The sequence below is a fragment of the Syngnathus typhle genome, linkage group LG9 (genome assembly GCF_033458585.1).
Source record: "Syngnathus typhle isolate RoL2023-S1 ecotype Sweden linkage group LG9, RoL_Styp_1.0, whole genome shotgun sequence".
Lineage (NCBI taxonomy): Eukaryota > Metazoa > Chordata > Actinopteri > Syngnathiformes > Syngnathidae > Syngnathus > Syngnathus typhle.
In genome coordinates, this window is record NC_083746.1 from 10,144,640 (window position 1) to 10,161,001 (window position 16,362).

At 41.5% G+C, this 16,362-nt stretch overlaps 4 protein-coding genes across 10 annotated transcripts; 2 read left to right on the forward strand and 2 right to left on the reverse strand.

The window, feature by feature from the left end:
- Positions 1 to 26: 26 nt before the first annotated feature.
- LOC133159681 (plasma membrane ascorbate-dependent reductase CYBRD1) lies at positions 27 to 1,916 on the reverse strand. Its single transcript, XM_061286935.1, has 4 exons — positions 1,606 to 1,916; positions 867 to 1,075; positions 646 to 800; positions 27 to 571 (listed from the first exon to the last, which is right to left on the reverse strand). The coding sequence occupies exons 1-4, from the start codon at positions 1,790 to 1,792 to the stop codon at positions 301 to 303; spliced, it is 822 nt and encodes a 273-aa protein (XP_061142919.1). The 5' UTR covers positions 1,793 to 1,916; the 3' UTR covers positions 27 to 300.
- On the forward strand, positions 1,621 to 7,893 carry mettl8 (methyltransferase 8, methylcytidine). Of its 6 annotated transcripts, none has more exons than XM_061286931.1 (11): positions 1,621 to 1,763; positions 5,698 to 5,764; positions 5,862 to 6,018; positions 6,135 to 6,226; positions 6,310 to 6,587; positions 6,692 to 6,741; positions 6,815 to 6,875; positions 6,976 to 7,115; positions 7,229 to 7,335; positions 7,434 to 7,499; positions 7,592 to 7,893. In XM_061286931.1, the coding sequence occupies exons 3-11, from the start codon at positions 5,867 to 5,869 to the stop codon at positions 7,744 to 7,746; spliced, it is 1,101 nt and encodes a 366-aa protein (XP_061142915.1). In that variant the 5' UTR covers positions 1,621 to 1,763; positions 5,698 to 5,764; positions 5,862 to 5,866; the 3' UTR covers positions 7,747 to 7,893. The 6 variants fall into 6 exon arrangements, with proteins under 6 accessions (XP_061142915.1, XP_061142917.1, XP_061142916.1 ...); XM_061286932.1 differs by lacking the exon at positions 1,621 to 1,763 and adding an exon at positions 5,345 to 5,409; XM_061286934.1 differs by lacking the exon at positions 1,621 to 1,763 and adding an exon at positions 5,352 to 5,612 and having other exon boundaries at positions 7,412 to 7,499; positions 7,592 to 7,730.
- dcaf17 (ddb1 and cul4 associated factor 17) lies at positions 2,161 to 5,326 on the reverse strand. 2 transcript variants are annotated; one of them, XM_061286923.1, is made up of 15 exons: positions 5,242 to 5,326; positions 4,971 to 5,140; positions 4,782 to 4,885; positions 4,586 to 4,676; positions 4,383 to 4,519; positions 4,228 to 4,306; positions 4,015 to 4,104; positions 3,827 to 3,934; positions 3,582 to 3,684; positions 3,354 to 3,496; positions 3,014 to 3,123; positions 2,846 to 2,933; positions 2,680 to 2,763; positions 2,442 to 2,600; positions 2,161 to 2,383 (listed from the first exon to the last, which is right to left on the reverse strand). In XM_061286923.1, exons 2-15 carry the CDS (start codon positions 5,103 to 5,105, stop codon positions 2,264 to 2,266), a joined length of 1,551 nt encoding a protein of 516 aa, XP_061142907.1. In that variant the 5' UTR covers positions 5,106 to 5,140; positions 5,242 to 5,326; the 3' UTR covers positions 2,161 to 2,263. The 2 variants fall into 2 exon arrangements, with proteins under 2 accessions (XP_061142907.1, XP_061142908.1); XM_061286924.1 differs by having other exon boundaries at positions 4,971 to 5,125; positions 5,242 to 5,260.
- A 561-nt stretch (positions 7,894 to 8,454) lies between the features above and the next one.
- tlk1a (tousled-like kinase 1a) lies at positions 8,455 to 16,312 on the forward strand. Its single transcript, XM_061286910.1, is given in 24 exon segments — positions 8,455 to 8,677; positions 8,679 to 8,716; positions 8,718 to 8,755; positions 10,778 to 10,899; positions 10,982 to 11,053; positions 11,205 to 11,243; positions 11,393 to 11,468; positions 11,551 to 11,594; positions 11,761 to 11,856; positions 11,937 to 12,029; positions 12,126 to 12,218; positions 12,324 to 12,434; positions 12,515 to 12,651; positions 12,784 to 12,972; positions 13,407 to 13,473; positions 13,564 to 13,661; positions 13,928 to 14,009; positions 14,092 to 14,183; positions 14,256 to 14,345; positions 14,429 to 14,598; positions 14,698 to 14,833; positions 14,905 to 15,016; positions 15,089 to 15,196; positions 15,303 to 16,312. Coding segments are annotated over 24 exon segments (2,316 nt in total). The 5' UTR covers positions 8,455 to 8,635; the 3' UTR covers positions 15,474 to 16,312.
- The last annotated feature ends 50 nt before the right edge of the window (positions 16,313 to 16,362 follow it).

Consider the following 16,362-nt stretch of genomic DNA (forward strand, 5'->3'; position numbering starts at 1 on the left):
TATAATACACAGTAAAGAGAGTCACATTAGAAACTGCAAATATTTATTGTAGAATTAGTCAAATGATATTTTAATAATTGAAAGATGGAACAATACAAGAGAATCTGAGCATTGTGGCTAGTTTTGTCATATTTATGAGAGCCCTTTTAACATGGTCATTGTGCAACAAATTCAACATCTACAATATACCAGAAAAATATGACATATATCACATATGAACGAAAATATAGCATCATTGACAATTGGAAAAGGAATGTACATTCATCGTAGACTGGAGACAGTTGCAGTTTATATTGAATTTCAGTTGACCTGTTCATCAAGTTTATTATTTCTCCTTCGGATCTCCCCAAAGCCTTCACCCTCTGCTTCTTCTGAGAGTTGAGACAGGGTTGGACCCACTTTTATGCTATCCTCACCGCCCTCGTTGGAATGCAGACTATGCTCACTGGGCCGCTTCCAAGAACTTCGAGTGGCAATCCAAAGGATTAGTGCTCCGAAAATCACCAGAAAGAGCCCCAAAATGTTCACAAAAACCGCCTCTGGGGGCGAATCTTTGTACTTGGGGTTACTCCTAGGAAGAGATAAGTAAAATAAAGTTACATTTACTGTTTAGTGAAGCTTAGTGAAGCTGTTTTCTGTACTTACAGGCCAAATATGAGTTTCTCAGTGATGCCCATGAGTGCCACAGCAATGACGGAGGTGAAGAGGAACAGGCCACAGTAGACATGAACGGGCATAAAGGCTGCTCTCCAGGATATGGGCGAAAATGGAATCAAATACAGGCCGACCCCTAAGACGAGCTGCATAAAGATATATTCGCATTTTAATTATATAAAGAAAGAACATGGAAAAAAGAATGCATTCACCTGTAGACCGTAGAGTATGACAGCTCCCAGGCCCACCCAGCTGTGCAGACTGTACATGTTGGGGATTTTGGAGGTGTTGTGAAAGTCGAAAACCGCCACTGTTGCAACTACAGCAGAAACGAAGGCCACCAGGTTCAAGCTTGCGTGGATAAACTTCATGGTGAGTTTGCTGTACTTCCAGCTCCATGGTAGTCTGTACACAATGATGGCTGGAAGAGAGAAAGTCATTTGAGGTGTTTCATGTTGTGAGAGAAAAAAAAGAATTGTCCATTTGACTTGCAAATTATTCTGTTTACTTATAGAGGCTCATATGATATAAAAATGTGTGAAATACTCAAAATGTTCATTTGCTAAAGTTCATGTGTACATGACGTACAAATATTGACAAAAGGAAGAACTTATTTTCACAAGATCTTTTATTTCTGTGTAAGTTAAAGCAAAGCAAAGTTAGACAAAAACTGGAAAATCTTGTTTGGGTTGAGTAGAAACCAAATCTCACAATGTCTATTGTTTCACATCCTTCTGAAAGACTCAAGTGCGTGTCAAAGTAATTCTAGTATATTGCGCGGTTCCTCCACAAACGAGTTTGGAAACATTGCACCGCTGCAAATGTGTTCTTGAACGGCGTGCTAGAAACGGCCACGCCTCCTTTCTTCCACGCACTTCTGCAATTGTGTAATACTATCAAATCGTCCGAATTTCTTTGGCCGGAGAACTAAGAATGGAAAGCACAACTCACCCAGACCCTGCAAGATGATAAACCCGCAGATGTTTAACACCGGATGCCAGTTAAACTCTGCTTGTCTTCCGTCCCAGGCCAGACCATTTTGAAAGTGAAGAACCCAACGTAACACGAAGATGATGGCGAGAACGGCGACCAAACCGGCAGACGACAAGGTGACCAAAAATAGTTTGTAATTCTCCATGTTGGTCTCGTTTGGTCTCTCCTGAGATCGGGATGACGAAGACGATGATGAAGAGTTGCAGGCTGTTGTGGACAGACTTGAGTGTGAGTCACGTCGCGGGTGGCTGACAAAAATCCTGGTCGGAGGAGGGGCGTTTTCTAATTGCAGCTTACAAAACTCACCATTATTTACTTTGCCACTTATGACACAAATTTTATCACCCAAAAAAAAAAAAACCTGAAGCATAAAAAAACCCGAAATTATTCCTTTTTTAAAACAAAGTACACATTGGCTCAATCAATAGATCCATCTATCTACTAAAAACCAGCATAAAAAATAATGACGGTAAAATAAGTTTGAACAATTGATCAAAATAACATCTTCAAATATTTTAGTAACAGTATGACAATGTTTTATTTCAATAAAACATACAAATTAACCCAGTCTACTGTACAAAGTAACAGATTGGAACAATGTAAAACAGGCCAAATTCTACTTTGGAAAAGATCTGGTGTCAGTCTTGAGCTTGTAAAGGTAACAGCCAACGTCGCTGTTCCGATGTACGATATGAGCAATCGTGTCCTTGTCGAAGATCAGATCATGTCGTAAAGTCTGAAAGCAGAAATGAAAGTTCACGTCGTTGCATGCTCACGTGCGCATGGATACTCACCTCATCCCAAGGTTCCAGCAGCTCGACAGTTTTCAGTAACTGTCCGCTGTGGTTGTCGTGCAGTTGGATCCGAACGTGTCCCTCCCTCTCTTGGCTGCTGGTGGTGACCACCACTGCCAAAAGGTCCAGCTCGTCCTCATATATTACCGTCCGGAAAGTCTGAAAGAAACATTTGCGATCAAATAATAATGGCAAGTCTCTCTCTGAAGAGAGTCTGGAGCTCAAAGTCTTTTTGTACCTCGTAAAAACAGTCATCATCAAGCTGCTGGAATCGTCTCTTCACTGTGCGGCCTGAAGAGGTGACTGTGACTCGCGAAGAAGGCTGCAGGATATAGTTTTTTTTAATTATATAGGAGCATAAATAACTCTTAAAAACTTCATTTCAACCAAAGCAAAGCACTTACAATGTCTTTCCGCTGCGTCACTATCGAGAAATCTTCTATTACCTTTGACGGCAATTCGCTGTTGCGCTCACCGAGGATTTTAAGAACGCTGGCAGGAGGGGAAAAAATGAAAACATATTCATTTATGTATGCGTACTTTATATTGAATTATTTCTATGTCCTACTCACTTTATGGTGCTGGGCCCCATGTGAATGATTCTTCCTGATTCATCAGGATGGAAGAAAATCATATCGCTCTCTAGAGCGCAACAGTCCATATTCTGTATTCCGTTAATGGCCTGATTGATTTTAAAAAGGGAGGGGGGGAGTCTTTTAGGTTGGGAACATTATGATGCGTACAATGCAGCTCAGGGAGCAGGCTATCAAGAAGGTATGTAAACAACTGGCACTGCCCCCTACTTAATCTGTCTGACATTTCCCTTCAGGTGCTGAGCATTGCTTGAGTACATTTGAGTTCCAAGAAACAATATTTATTCATATGTGGTGTTAAAAGTTGAGTTTTTGATACCAGAGTGCTGTCTTTGAGTGAGCGGAAGTGGTGAGTCCCTTGGTGACATTTTTTGGGTGGTGTGTGAATGTAATGCCAAGGAAAGCCTCCAAATTGAACACCATTGCTGGAGCAAGACACCTCAAAGAGCACCGGAGGGCAATCTGTGTCATTTAAAAAAAAAAAAAAAAGTTCTACTTCTTGGCCAAGAGTCTTTGCCAAATCTTTATTACAGGGGATTAAACGTACCTGTAATGTGGATATTTGTCGGAATGCCGAATGGAACGTCTCCCACTGTTTTGCCATTGAGGAGTGAACTTGGCTTTCCGAGCGTTATTTTTTCCACCAGGTACTACACATAAAAAAAAAAAACACAATCTCAAAATTGTTTCCTCCAAAATATACAGTATATTATGGCTATTCCAATTTTTTTTTAAAAATCTGGTCAATCATCACCAGGCATATTATTTGAAGAATTAATAGAACATATAGACCTTTTTCAGAATGTGCTCAAAGCTAAACAACTTCAATGCTTTTTTGCTGTAGGACACAGCCAGGACACCCTGAGATAAATCGACATCAGTTATGCCGTTCCCGAATACCTGCAGAAAATGAAACAGGGCACTAAATACTGCACACTTGCGATATTCACAGACCAAGTATGCTGTGCTAGGGTGCAAACCTGCTTGTTGATTTCCATCATGGCCACAATTTGTAAGGGGAAAACTTGGAATATGGCCAAATGCATCACAGCATTCTGGGCGGTACCGGCCTGATCAAAAAAGAACAAAAATGAAGGAATTATGGCAGCGAATCACCCATAGGACTTGACTTTTATTTTGAAAACATACAATCTATTGATGGAATTCTAACCAAATGACAAAATAGTTTTTACCTGCTGCTGTAGGGATGTACTTTTGTTTAGAATTGATTTAACATAAAATATCTCTTGAGAAACATCCCAGTTTATGTACCTAAAGAAAAACAAGAATAGCAACATGAAGCCCGTATACTTTTTTTTTAATAGCCTAAAACAAAAAGCTAATTAACCCGAATTTGTGTTTTGAAGAGAGGAAAACTCTCTCCAGCTCCTGTCCCGTTGAGTCTGCTAAGCGATACAACCAATTATTGGCTGTCAAGCACAAGAGGCTGGGCTTCTGATCGGAAGGAGACGCTAATGTGGTTTCCTGCCAACAAAACAGATTCAACATAAATGAAGTGACAATAAAGTTTAGTTTTGGGCATCGACTTACAAGTGGGCTTTGGCACAGCAAGGTATCTTGAAACTTTTCACTTTTAGATCGCTTTGGCAACTCGTAGAGAGCGTGAGGCTTGGAATGAACACTGTTAGAAAAATACTGTTGTCAGTTGACAATAAATAATCTCAGCAATGCTAATGCTAATAAAATGATTAAATGCAAACTAAATATTGAAAAGATTTGTACTCACCAGCTAAAACACTCGAGGTAGTTTTCCAGGTAAATTTTACCATTTTCATACAAGATTGCGGATTTGGAGGTATTGCCCCACGCTACACAGAAATTCCTATTATCCTGTATTATGGCAACAGATAAAAAAATTAACATGAAAAGAAAATACAGCAGCAATTAAGTGCTATTGTATTTTGTTTTAAATTACCCCCAAAAGGATGGCTCTCAGGACCTTTGTATTGAGCCTTGTTAGTTTCCCACCATCTCCGATACCTCGTTCTCTCCAGCTCAGCACCTCAGCAGCATTTACTTTTTGTTTTTTTCTCCAGTAAAGCGCCATCATCTAGTAGCATTTCTTCCAACCTTTCAAGAGAGTATCTGCAAGAAAAGTGTTTTCAGCATCTTATACATGCAGAATGACTGAATGAGTTAAGAATAAGTAAATAATAACAAATAACATGACTTATGATTAAAAATACCTGCTGTGTTATAAATAACGAATGTGGCATTTTAAAAGGTAAACAAAAAATGTAACCCACTTTTCATTGGCACTGACGTGGTACGTCACAATCCAGCGACACACAAACGAGATCATGTACGCATGCGCAAAAGCAGGTGCCTGCTACTCCACGTTACAGCCAAATCGGGTGATTATGGCATTTTTTTCTCACTTTAATAACTTTGAACCGACTGTGTCCGGAAGAGCTTGGGTCTGAGAACAGTCTTTTTGTATCGTAAACACGACTACATTAAATTAGCGACCTTAGCTTAAGTTATGAGGCATCATAGCAGACTGAATCGGGTTGAAAGGCTTTCGATCCAGTTTATCGGCAAGAAGAAAACGGTAAAGGTACATTTAATGACGTAATGTTTTACCGTAGTATCCTTGGATGAATGTTTAGTTTACTTGTGCCTCCTTGGTCTTGTTTTGGTAGCTGGTCTGCTTCTTTCCACGATATACGTCGACTCAACAACGTTAAGACTCACTGCTGACACCACCTGGTAGGAAGTGTAACAGCATAAATAAAGAACGAAATCATCGTACAAACTTGCTCAAATATCTGTTAACTAAAATATTCTTGTTTTTTTTTCCCTTCAGAATAAATGCACCACTTTCGGAGCCTCGATTTATCCACACTGGAGAGAGTCATCAGTAGAGTGTCTACACGTTTGAAGAGCACAATAGGAAGACCCTCAGCTCCACTGGGGTCAAGAATTTTGAACAACCCTGATGACATCTTTAAGCACAATATGTGGTCAGTAATGACAGAAATATGAATGGAGTCCACCCTTTAAATACTTTTTTGTAAATCTAATGTGTGCAATGTTTCCTTTATATGTTTACAGTAGTTGTGTAATTCTTACTGTTTAGGGATCATGTGGAGTGGACAGAGGCGGACAAACATAATGCACAACTAAAAGCTGCTGAAAACTCCAAGGTGCACATGCCATTAGGGGAACAAGGCAAGATTTGTGTTTAATATCAAATTTCAAAGCTATCAGCCTTGAAATTAGAAAAAAAGTGACCTTATTCATAAATGTCACAGGCAAATTCGATACAGAAGCTCACCACTACTGGGATAAGTTTTACGAGCTCCACGAGGGTAAATTCTTCAAAGATCGCAAGTGGCTGCTTTTGGAATTCCCAGAACTTCTTCCATCTGATTCCAAAAGCCAAGAGAGGGGCTTTGAAGGAGAGATGGAGTCTGAACACCAGCAATGCCACAGCCGTACACACTTTGACTGTACTTCAGATCATCAAAAAAATGAAGAAGCCATGGGACTTACTTACCCTGGACAACACGCCTCTTTCAGGATATTGGAGGTTTTTGCAGAATACTATTTTGTGAATGATAATAAATATAAATAATAAAAAGGTTCATTTTTATCAAAAGTGTAGTTATGCAGCTAAACTGTATATCTTTACAGGTTGGATGTGGGGTTGGGAACAGCGTATTCCCAATTCTTAATCATGTCAAGTAAGTGTCTTGTAATTCATTTTATATATCTTCTGAGTATATTATTAACATTAAGTTTTAATTTTGTTCACAGGGAAAACAGTGCATTTTTATACTGTTGTGATTTCTCCCCATGTGCTATTCAGCTGTTGAAGGTAACAAGTCTGATGCATTTTCATGCTCTTGTAAAAAAAAAAAAAAAACTTGCGAAAGAGAACACTGAATAAAACGAATTCTTTTGTGCCCCTCTCATAGAGTCATCCCGACTACGACCACTCTGTGTGCCACGCTTTTGTGCATGATATTTGTAAGGATGAAGGTTCTCTTCCCTTTCCTCCACAGAGTCTGGATGTTATTCTTGCGGTTTTTGTGCTCTCCTCCATTCACCCAGACAGGTGGGTGAAGTCTCCTGCAAAAATGCAGTAGAAGCTATTGGAGTATGGTGTTAGCATAAATATAGCAGACTTAAAAGCCCACTTCTGGTCAGTAAATGAGATCTCATCAACAGGATGCAAGGAGTCGTTAACAGGTTATCCTCCTACCTGAAATTTGGAGGGATTTTCCTTTTTCGGGATTATGGACGATATGATTTGTCACAACTCAGGTTTAAGAAGGGTGAGTCATGGATTTGTTGGACACATACGACCGTGTTCTTTATATAATGGCTTGCGTGGAGGTAGTCTATTAATAGGTGTCGTATTTTTTGCTATCAGGTCGGTGCTTGTCAGACAATTTCTACGCGCGAGGAGATGGTACTTGTGTTTATTTTTTTACAAAAGGTAAGAAACGACAATGATATGCTTACTTAATCGGTCCTTGTTGTTCACGTTAATGAACGACAGCCCCGTTTGACTGTCTTTAATGTTCACAGATGAAGTTAATGCTTTATTTACCAACGCTGGATTGGAGGAAGTTCAGAATCTGGAGGATCGACGAATTCAAGTTAACAGAGGGAAAAAAGTTTCAATGCACCGGGTGTGGATGCAGAGCAAATACAGGAAATTACATCCAAGTTCACCCTGTTAACACCCTATCATGCACATTCTTTTAGTGACATTTAGAGCGCTTCTTTACTTTTATACTTTGGACTTGAGCAACTGGGATGTCATTTTCAGTCGCCGTCAAGTGTCAAAATGGCCACCCGTGGGAGATGGATTAAAAACAGGTATTTTATGCTCGGGAATCATTTGGTGATCTAACACCCCATTTCAACCCCTTATACTGAGTGGCAAGCAGGGAAGAAATGGGTCCCATTTTGATAGCATGTGGTATGAGCCGGCCTTGGTTTAAACCCACAACCCAGGGCGGACACTCTACCCCAAGGCCACTGAGCTGGTAATCGTTGTCTTCCACTATGGTTTTGTATGAAGTTGTTTTTTGGTTTTCTTTACAGTTATGGTATCGGGGTACTTATAAAAATTGTATAGACAAATGATATAATTGATAGTTATGGTGTAGAGTTGGAGGGACACAAAAAAAAATCCTTCTTGGGAGGTGTAACAGAAAGAAATTGAGAAGCACTGATAAAAATTTGTTTTGTTTTTTGTATGTGTTTATACTAAATTGCACAAATCGTGTATTTTGCCATGAAAAACTGTATTTATTTCAATATTTCAAGGTGGTGAATGTTTCATTTATTTGTTGTTGATACGAAACAAAAAACGAACTTGATTTTTTATTTTTTTTTGCACACGCTGCGTGACGTCGTCTTCCACTCGAAGACCGAGGAGGAAGCCCACGACAAGACACACTAGTACACCCACTTAACACACCACACGTACTGAGGCATCAAGAGGTTTTGTTCTCCACTAACTTTTTTTAATCACCACCTTTCTACGGTGGCAAATTCCACCGCCGGCGGGTGAGGCGATGTACCGGGCTCGGGGCATCAACTCCACGGGAGAAAAGTAGCTTGATGAGTGTCCAAAGTAGTGGAAGTTTGGAGGGGCCGCCATCTTTGGTCCCAGCTCTCCACGTCCTCAACACTGACCGTGTTTTCAGGAACATACCACGGCGCTGCTGAAGGCCCTTGAAGGTATTTTGGAACATTATTGGGAAGATTAATACCTGCGTTACCCCTCTGCGTGTTGTTTTTTGTGCGAGGCAGAACGGGAAGAGAATTGAAGCGAGACGACGGACTCTTAGTCGTGAATGTTAGCAGAATGTCGGCTCCAAAGTCCATTGAGGCTTTTTTGGGCTACTAGCTAGCAACATCAAAGCACCGTCTTTTCCACAGCTCCGGATTATCATTATCTTTCAAAAAATTGCACGCATATGGTGGACCAGTATTTATAAGTAGGAAAGGTCGCGATTGTTTAGGATGCACGCAGCCATGTTAAGCGTGCACCTTTTGCACGAGATGTTCAAGTAAACGATGAAGGTAAAAGGGGGAAACAACGGTGGGGACAAAGCAAATGTCTGCTGATGGTTACCGATGTCTCTATCAGTAGTTGGCATGCTTGCGTGTAGGTGGACATCCACCATTGTGTGGCGATTGTCGTGTCACAACGTGACGTCTTATTTCCACCAAGCTGCAATATGCTACTAATGCTTGAGATGAAAAATGCCTTCGGCCTAACATGACTTTTATCAAGGCAGCCAAGAGTAACTTGCTAAATCGGATGTCACTGCTACAAAGCCATTAATTGACACCATTTTAAGTTTGAAGTCAACACGTTTGGCCTCTGCATCCTGCTTCTCTTGGACCCTTCTTGTCTTTTCCTGTAAATGTTGACACAAATGGGGGAGATTCTCAATGCGATTACAGTGTTGAAAGACAAAGTAATACCTAATAGTCAAAGTTGTATCATAGTTACATGTCCAATGCAATGAACTTGCTGGAGGTGGGCCGTTAATGAATGCCAGAGCTTTTTAGGACTTTCTCAAGTGTCTCTGCCATAAACAGGTGGTCAATCTGCTGAGCAGCATGGCGTTAAAATGACATTCACAGGCATGGCTCTAAGGGTTCAACCACTTGTTACAGCAGGGGCTTTAAAATAGATAATTCTCGTACACAAAAGCCTTCAGCGCAAACCTTTATAAAAACACATCGCTATTTGTATTAATGTGTCGGAAACTTACTGGGTCAAAAGGCAACGGGGTTTCATTCCTGTCACATGTTTCCTTTAGAGCAGGGGTCTTCAACCCAGGTTCTCGGGGTCTGGTGTGCTGCATATTTTACGTCTATATCATTATCTAGCTTTGAATCAGTGTGTTGCACCAGGGAGACATTTCAAAGATGCAGGATGCTGACCTGGATGGAAGAATGAAGACCCATGTTTTGGAGAACGTTTAAAAAATGGCAAACTGTTAAGATAATCACCTTCATGAGAAAAGCCAAGCACTTTCATTGACTTTAGCAGCAGCAATCACCGGTGGTATCAGTTGTAAATTATTGCAACAGCTGTAGTAGCCAGCAAAAAGTAATGAGTCAGCAAGTTGTTTAGAAATCTTCTTCGTAGAAGTCAATATGCACCCTCCCTCCTTTGTACAAATTATTTTCGACTCTTTCCATTGTGTCACTGAAAAAGCAACAGAGATAGGGTGGCTTGGTCCTTAATTGGTTTTTATCTAAACCGTAATTGTATTGGTTGTAACATTTATCAACCTCGGTCGCATTGTCCCTTCCCCAAATTTGTTGGTTCCCCACCCTTCTAATTGTTTTAGTTTGTTGACATTGTGGTACACTGCTGCAGGAAAAAATTCTGCTTGCAAAGCCACTGACTGTCCAGCCTCATGCGCAGATACAAAATGGTCGCATCATTATCGCGCAGGTTCACTGAGGCTGCAGAGATGCTGGTGCCCTGGGAGCTTGTGCAATAACAATTAATTATTCAATCCTTGACTTACTGTCAAAATAGTGGGCCTGGTCCTCACGTGACATTTGTGATTTGGTTCAAATATGACCAAAAGGCATACTTGATGATGCGCAAGCATGATTATGGCTTTTATTCCAACCCTGCGGTCGTCTGCTCTTGAGTGTCCTCTAGGGCTCCAATTGAACGATATTCTCTGGTGGTAACCCAGATGTGCTGTGAATTGTCGCTAATGTTTGCAGGCGCCATGGAGGAGCTGCACAGCCTGGACCCCCGCAGACAGGAGCTGCTGGAGGCTCGTTTCATGGGCGGGGTCAGCGGCAGCACCGGTGGCAGCACTGGGAGCACAAGTGGAGGAACCAAAGTGAGCCCTAAATTTATGGAATCAGACAATCGGCATCATTTGTTCTGGTGTGTGATCTGACTGATGACATTTTTCATTCTAGGGTTTGACCACCAATGAATGTTCAAACCATAGTTTTGGAAGCTTGGGATCTTCAAGTGACAAAGAATCAGAGGTATATTTTAAGCGTTTTATTTACTGAATTCTGGTGGTATCATTCCACCTCAGTTACGACAAAAAGATGCCAGGCCAGATGATTGACATGTGACCCTTTCGATTCTGGGTTTTTTTTTTTTTTGGTCTAATATTTTTCTGTTTATTTTCAGAGCTCAGATGTGAAAAGAGGCGGCTCACCAGCTTACTCGGTGAGTTTTGGGCCGACTGAAATATAATCTTAATTGCTGAACTGAATGTCAATTTTTTATAAAGACAAATCATGCCGCAGCTGCTCCCATGTGTCGCGTTTCCGAGTGAGTTTGTCATATTTTTTTCCCCCCAAATGAAATCTATTCAGACTCCAGAGAAGAAGCAGTCTGAAACACCCAGAGGCAGAAAAAGAAAACCTGATGTTCAGTCAGAGAGTAGCCAAGGCAAGGATCATTTTATTACTCTCTTGTATATGTAAAAATAAATACAGGTAATATCACTTTAAATTATTTCTTCGCTCCACAGGAAAGACAAGTGCGCGGGGCCCCAAAATAAGTGATTATTTTGATGTAAGTTTTCCATCTTTGTTGTAACAAACCCCTGAAGGAATTGCTCCCGATTTTATTTCTTGATGCTTCAAAAGGAAAAAAAATCACATCGATGAAACAAAAAGATCTGTTAATGGCTTTTTTTTTTTTTTTGATAAAAGTCTGTCCTATTTTTTTTCCCTTGAAGTTCCAGGCAGGGAATGGCTCCAGCCCAGTGAGAGGCCTCCCGCCAGTGATTCGTTCGCCTCAGAATTCTCACTCGCACTCCGCTCAGGGCACCGCTGTGAGTTTGGTCCAAAATATCCACCCACACTCTGCTTCATTGGGAGTTTTTTTTTCTCAACACAAACGTTATCTCGTTAGTTCCAGGGTAGACAAAATAGCTCCTCACCTCCCAGTCTGTTCTTTGGTGAGCACATGGCACATCCAAAACAACTGGCGACGAAATTTGTTCAGGTGAGGGACTCTTTTTGGGTCGTCTCGCCACTTCGGAGTTCTTTTTAAGCCACTTTTGTCTAATCCTTACCACATTTTCGTTCCTTTGCCAACTAGACTGATCTCACAGTGTTGAAGCTGGCTGCCCTTGAAAGCACGAAGAATCTCGACCTTGAGAAGAAGGAGGGGAGAATAGATGATTTGTTACGGGTATGTTTTGCAATTTTGGCCAAAGAACTACACGCTCTGTTAAAAAGAAACTGAATGGCAAAACTGATTTGTTTCGGTAATGACTGAATTATTTCCTTTTTATAGGCCAACTGTGATCTCAGGAGACAGATAGACGAACAACAAAAGTTACTTGAAAAATACAAGGAACGCTTGAATAAATGCATCACCATGAGCAAGAAACTACTTATAGAAAAGGTACATCGCAACGTCCATGTTTTTTTTATTTTTTTTTATGCAGGGCTTATTGCTAACCTCTGTTTGTTCTGGTTCAACAGAGCAATCAAGAGAAGCAGGCCTGTCGAGAGAAAAGCATGCAGGATCGGCTGCGTTTGGGCCATTTCACCACGGTGAGACACGGCGCATCGTTCACCGAGCAGTGGACGGACGGCTACGCCTTCCAGAACCTCGTCAAGTGAGAGACTATTCACACATTGCACGTCCCCCCTTCATCGTTTATTTTTCGTTTGCTGCAAGTATTTGCTCAAACCACTTGGCTTGTTTTAAAAATGTTTGGCATTTAACAAAACCCCATTGGCCTTTTCAGACAGCAAGAGTCGATAAATCAACAAAGGGAGGACATTGAGAGGCAGAGGAAACTACTGGCCAAGAGGAAACCGCCTTTGTCCAACAACTCACAAGCACCCGCCACTAACTCTGAGCCAAAGCAACGCAAAACCAAGGCAGTGAATGGAGCCGAAAGTGACCCTTTCCTCAAACCTAGCCTACCTCAGCTGTAAGTAGGACTGCTTAGGGTCTCTTGTGGCCATTTCACAATCAGCAACTGCAAAATAGAAATGTTACATTATTTTATTTGTAATTTCAATGCTGTACTAGGATATAAAGTTTTTTTGTTTAAAATTATGTGACATAAGCACTAGTGGTATCTCGGTAACTATTTGAGTTGAGTATCGATCCTGGTTATCTGGAGAAAAAAAATGGCATCAAACGTCCCCAATAGAAAAATAGTTTTATTTATGTGTAGCTGAAATCTGTGAACTATTCTTCAAAACGATGAAGTAGAAAATAAATAAATAAAATTCTATGACTATTTCAGTTGTAGGAAAGACTACAAGTTGACCTCAACCCCACCTTTAAAAGGAATTATACCATAGCTGAGTGAAATTGTATTTAAAAAAAAAAAATTCTCCCTTGTTTGTATTTCAAAAGGCTAACGCTGGCTGAGTACCATGAACAGGAGGAGATCTTCAAGCTGCGACTTGGTCACATTAAGAAGGTTTGTCAATCAGTCTGTAAGAACGATATAATAGTTGATCACGCCATGGGAGAGGTTTCTAATATTTTTGACAACTTGAATCTTTTCTAGGAGGAAGCCGAGATCCAGGCGGAGCTGGAGCGTCTGGAGAGGGTTCGCAACCTTCACATTCGGGAGTTGAAGAGATTAAATAATGAGGACAGCTCACAGTGAGTGACAATCAATCTCTTCGCTTTGCCACCACGGAACTTGCCGTTCATACATGGCCCGGATTTGCGAAACCAACAATAAAACCAGCACAATTTATGGACCAGATCGAGCTGGCAGTATAAAAACCAATGTAAACGCAGTGTCGGAAAATGACCTGGCTGTGTGGGTGGAAATAAAATCTATCGTAGATGCCACATTGATCTCACACTGACGGCGCAAAGGTTCCGAATTTGTCACTCCATGTTTGCTTTTATTCCATCTGCAGATTTAAAGATCACCCAACGTTGAATGAACGATACCTGCTCTTGCACCTTCTCGGGAGAGGGGGATTCAGTGAAGTTTACAAGGCAAGTCATTCAAATTGATGGATGAAAATTCTGTTTGACGCAAAACAAAAAATATAATTGCAGCTTCTCCTGTGTCACGCAGGCTTTTGACTTGATCGAACAACGATACGCCGCTGTAAAAATCCACCAACTCAACAAAAACTGGAGGGATGAGAAAAAGGAGAACTACCACAAGTATGTAGGCTCTTACTGAAATTCACATCACTGTCACTTTGAAATATTTAAGCGCCGGTTTCCTCTCCGCAGGCACGCGTGTCGAGAGTACAGAATACACAAGGAGCTGGACCATCCCAGAATCGTGAAACTTTATGACTACTTCTCACTGGACACAGACACGTTAGTCGCCTCGTGAATTCCGAAGCGGGCTCAGGCTTGCGGTCGGACTTGACCTTTTACGCCGCCGTCGTCTCGTCTGACAGGTTTTGCACTGTTATGGAATACTGCGACGGCAACGACTTGGATTTCTACTTGAAGCAGCACAAGCTCATGTCGGAAAAGGAGGCTCGCTCCATTGTCATGCAGATAGTCAACGCGCTGAAATATCTGAATGACATCAAACCACCCATCATCCATTACGACCTTAAGCCAGGTTAATGTTCTCTTTTGACCTGGGAGCACCTATTCTGTTTGTCAGATGATGCCATTCAAATTATCATAGCTGATATTGTCACTCTTCTTGTGTCTGAAGGTAACATCTTGTTAGTGGACGGGACGTCCTGTGGTGAAATTAAAATCACAGATTTTGGTTTGTCCAAAATTATGGATGATGACAACTACGACGTGGATGGGATGGACCTGACATCCCAGGGTGCTGGGACATACTGGTGAGAAGACAAGGAACATATTAGAAAGCATTTTCAGGTACTAAATCTGTTGTGGTTGATTCTCGTGTTAGGTACTTGCCTCCTGAATGTTTTGTGGTTGGTAAAGAGCCTCCAAAGATCTCCAACAAGGTGGATGTGTGGTCTGTGGGTGTCATCTTTTTCCAGTGTCTGTATGGAAGGAAGGTGAGGAGCAAAATAGTTGATTGCTCTTTTTGTAATGTCACCCGACGGCTAAAAATTGTTCCCGGTTTTCAGCCGTTTGGACACAATCAGTCACAGCAGGACATCCTTCAGGAGAACACCATACTCAAAGCTACCGACGTCCAGTTCCCCGTCAAGCCTGTTTCCAGTAATGAAGCTAAGGTTTGTTTTGTGCCTCATCAAATTGTCTTCAAGTTGAAATATTCGAAGCTTTTTTATTATTTTTTAAAATATATTTTTTTAAAATTAAAATGTGCCTCTTTTTCAGGCCTTTATACGGCGCTGCCTGGCGTACAGGAAGGAGGACCGGATCGGCGTTCACCAGATGGGGAGTGACCCCTACCTGCTCCCGCACATACGGAGGTCCAGCTCCTCCGGGAATCTTCAGATGAATGCAGCTGGCTCAGGACTGGCCCCTTCCGGCATCATCTCATACTGACAGCCCGATACTGTGACTCAGCCTGACCAAGCGCACGGCGAGCCTACCCGAGGCCAGCGAGCGAGGAGCGGGGTGACCGCACTTCACCTGCTGGGCCTCCACTGGCTTGATTAAAGGATGGATGGATGGATGGATGGAGGACGGGACAGGAAAGTTTGCTTTTTTTTTTTTTTTTAAGAGTAAAGGACACGTGCTTATTAGCCGCTTTAAGGAGATGATAAAAGCACTGAAACAGACTCCGTACCTTGAAGAAAATGTGAGTGGACGGTGATGAAATGTCTCAAATGGAGAGAGCGGGAGAGCAGGCACCCCGCTGTTAAGCGTTAACGGTCACGCCGGTGCCAGGATAAAATGTTTGAGCTGCTCAAAATGAATATACTTTATGGAGGACAGTCGCCAAGTAGGTTTACCGTTGATTTGGTTTCAGGTTCCGTTCCCATTCGTTTAGGCTTTAATTTGACTTTGTTAGCTATTAGAATGTAACGCGTAGCATGCGAGGGACATCTAGTTTCATGTAGGCCGGGGGAGCTTTCAGTACTTCCGCTTCATGCACAAAGTAACCAAATGTAGACTTGTGGCATAAAATCCTATGCAGGAATAATAGTACAGATAACTTGGAAGAGTCTATTCTGTACAGTTTGTCTTTGAATTTCCAATTGCAGCAGTAACATGTACAAAGCGTTAAAATGTCCACTGCAAAGGGCTTTTTGGGTGGATTAATTTTGCTGCTTTTGTTGCTCTTATTTTTCCAAGGGCTGTATATTTTACTTCGGGTACATATAGTTCCACTCAGAGTGAATAATAAATGAAAGGAATTGTTTCTCCCCCAAAGTGAACAATGTTGAGTACATGCAGTATCTTCATTTCCCCTCATCAATACATTGAAAGT

Coding starts and splice junctions, on each gene's coding strand:
- LOC133159681 (XM_061286935.1), bottom strand. CDS start 1,792: ATGGAGAATTACAAACTATTTTTGGTCACCTTGTCGTCTGCCGGTTTG. Junction 1,076..1,605: donor TATCATCTTGCAGGGTCTGG/GTGAGTTGTGCT, acceptor TCTCTCTTCCAG/CCATCATTGTGTACAGACTA. Junction 801..866: donor TCATACTCTACGGTCTACAG/GTGAATGCATTC, acceptor ATCTTTATGCAG/CTCGTCTTAGGGGTCGGCCT.
- dcaf17 (XM_061286923.1), bottom strand. CDS start 5,105: ATGATGGCGCTTTACTGGAGAAAAAAACAAAAAGTAAATGCTGCTGAG. Junction 2,934..3,013: donor ATGGGGCCCAGCACCATAAA/GTGAGTAGGACA, acceptor CCCTCCTGCCAG/CGTTCTTAAAATCCTCGGTG. Junction 2,764..2,845: donor TGACGCAGCGGAAAGACATT/GTAAGTGCTTTG, acceptor TATATCCTGCAG/CCTTCTTCGCGAGTCACAGT.
- mettl8 (XM_061286931.1), top strand. CDS start 5,867: ATGCACCACTTTCGGAGCCTCGATTTATCCACACTGGAGAGAGTCATC. Junction 6,019..6,134: donor ATCTTTAAGCACAATATGTG/GTCAGTAATGAC, acceptor CTTACTGTTTAG/GGATCATGTGGAGTGGACAG. Junction 7,336..7,433: donor ACAACTCAGGTTTAAGAAGG/GTGAGTCATGGA, acceptor TTTTGCTATCAG/GTCGGTGCTTGTCAGACAAT.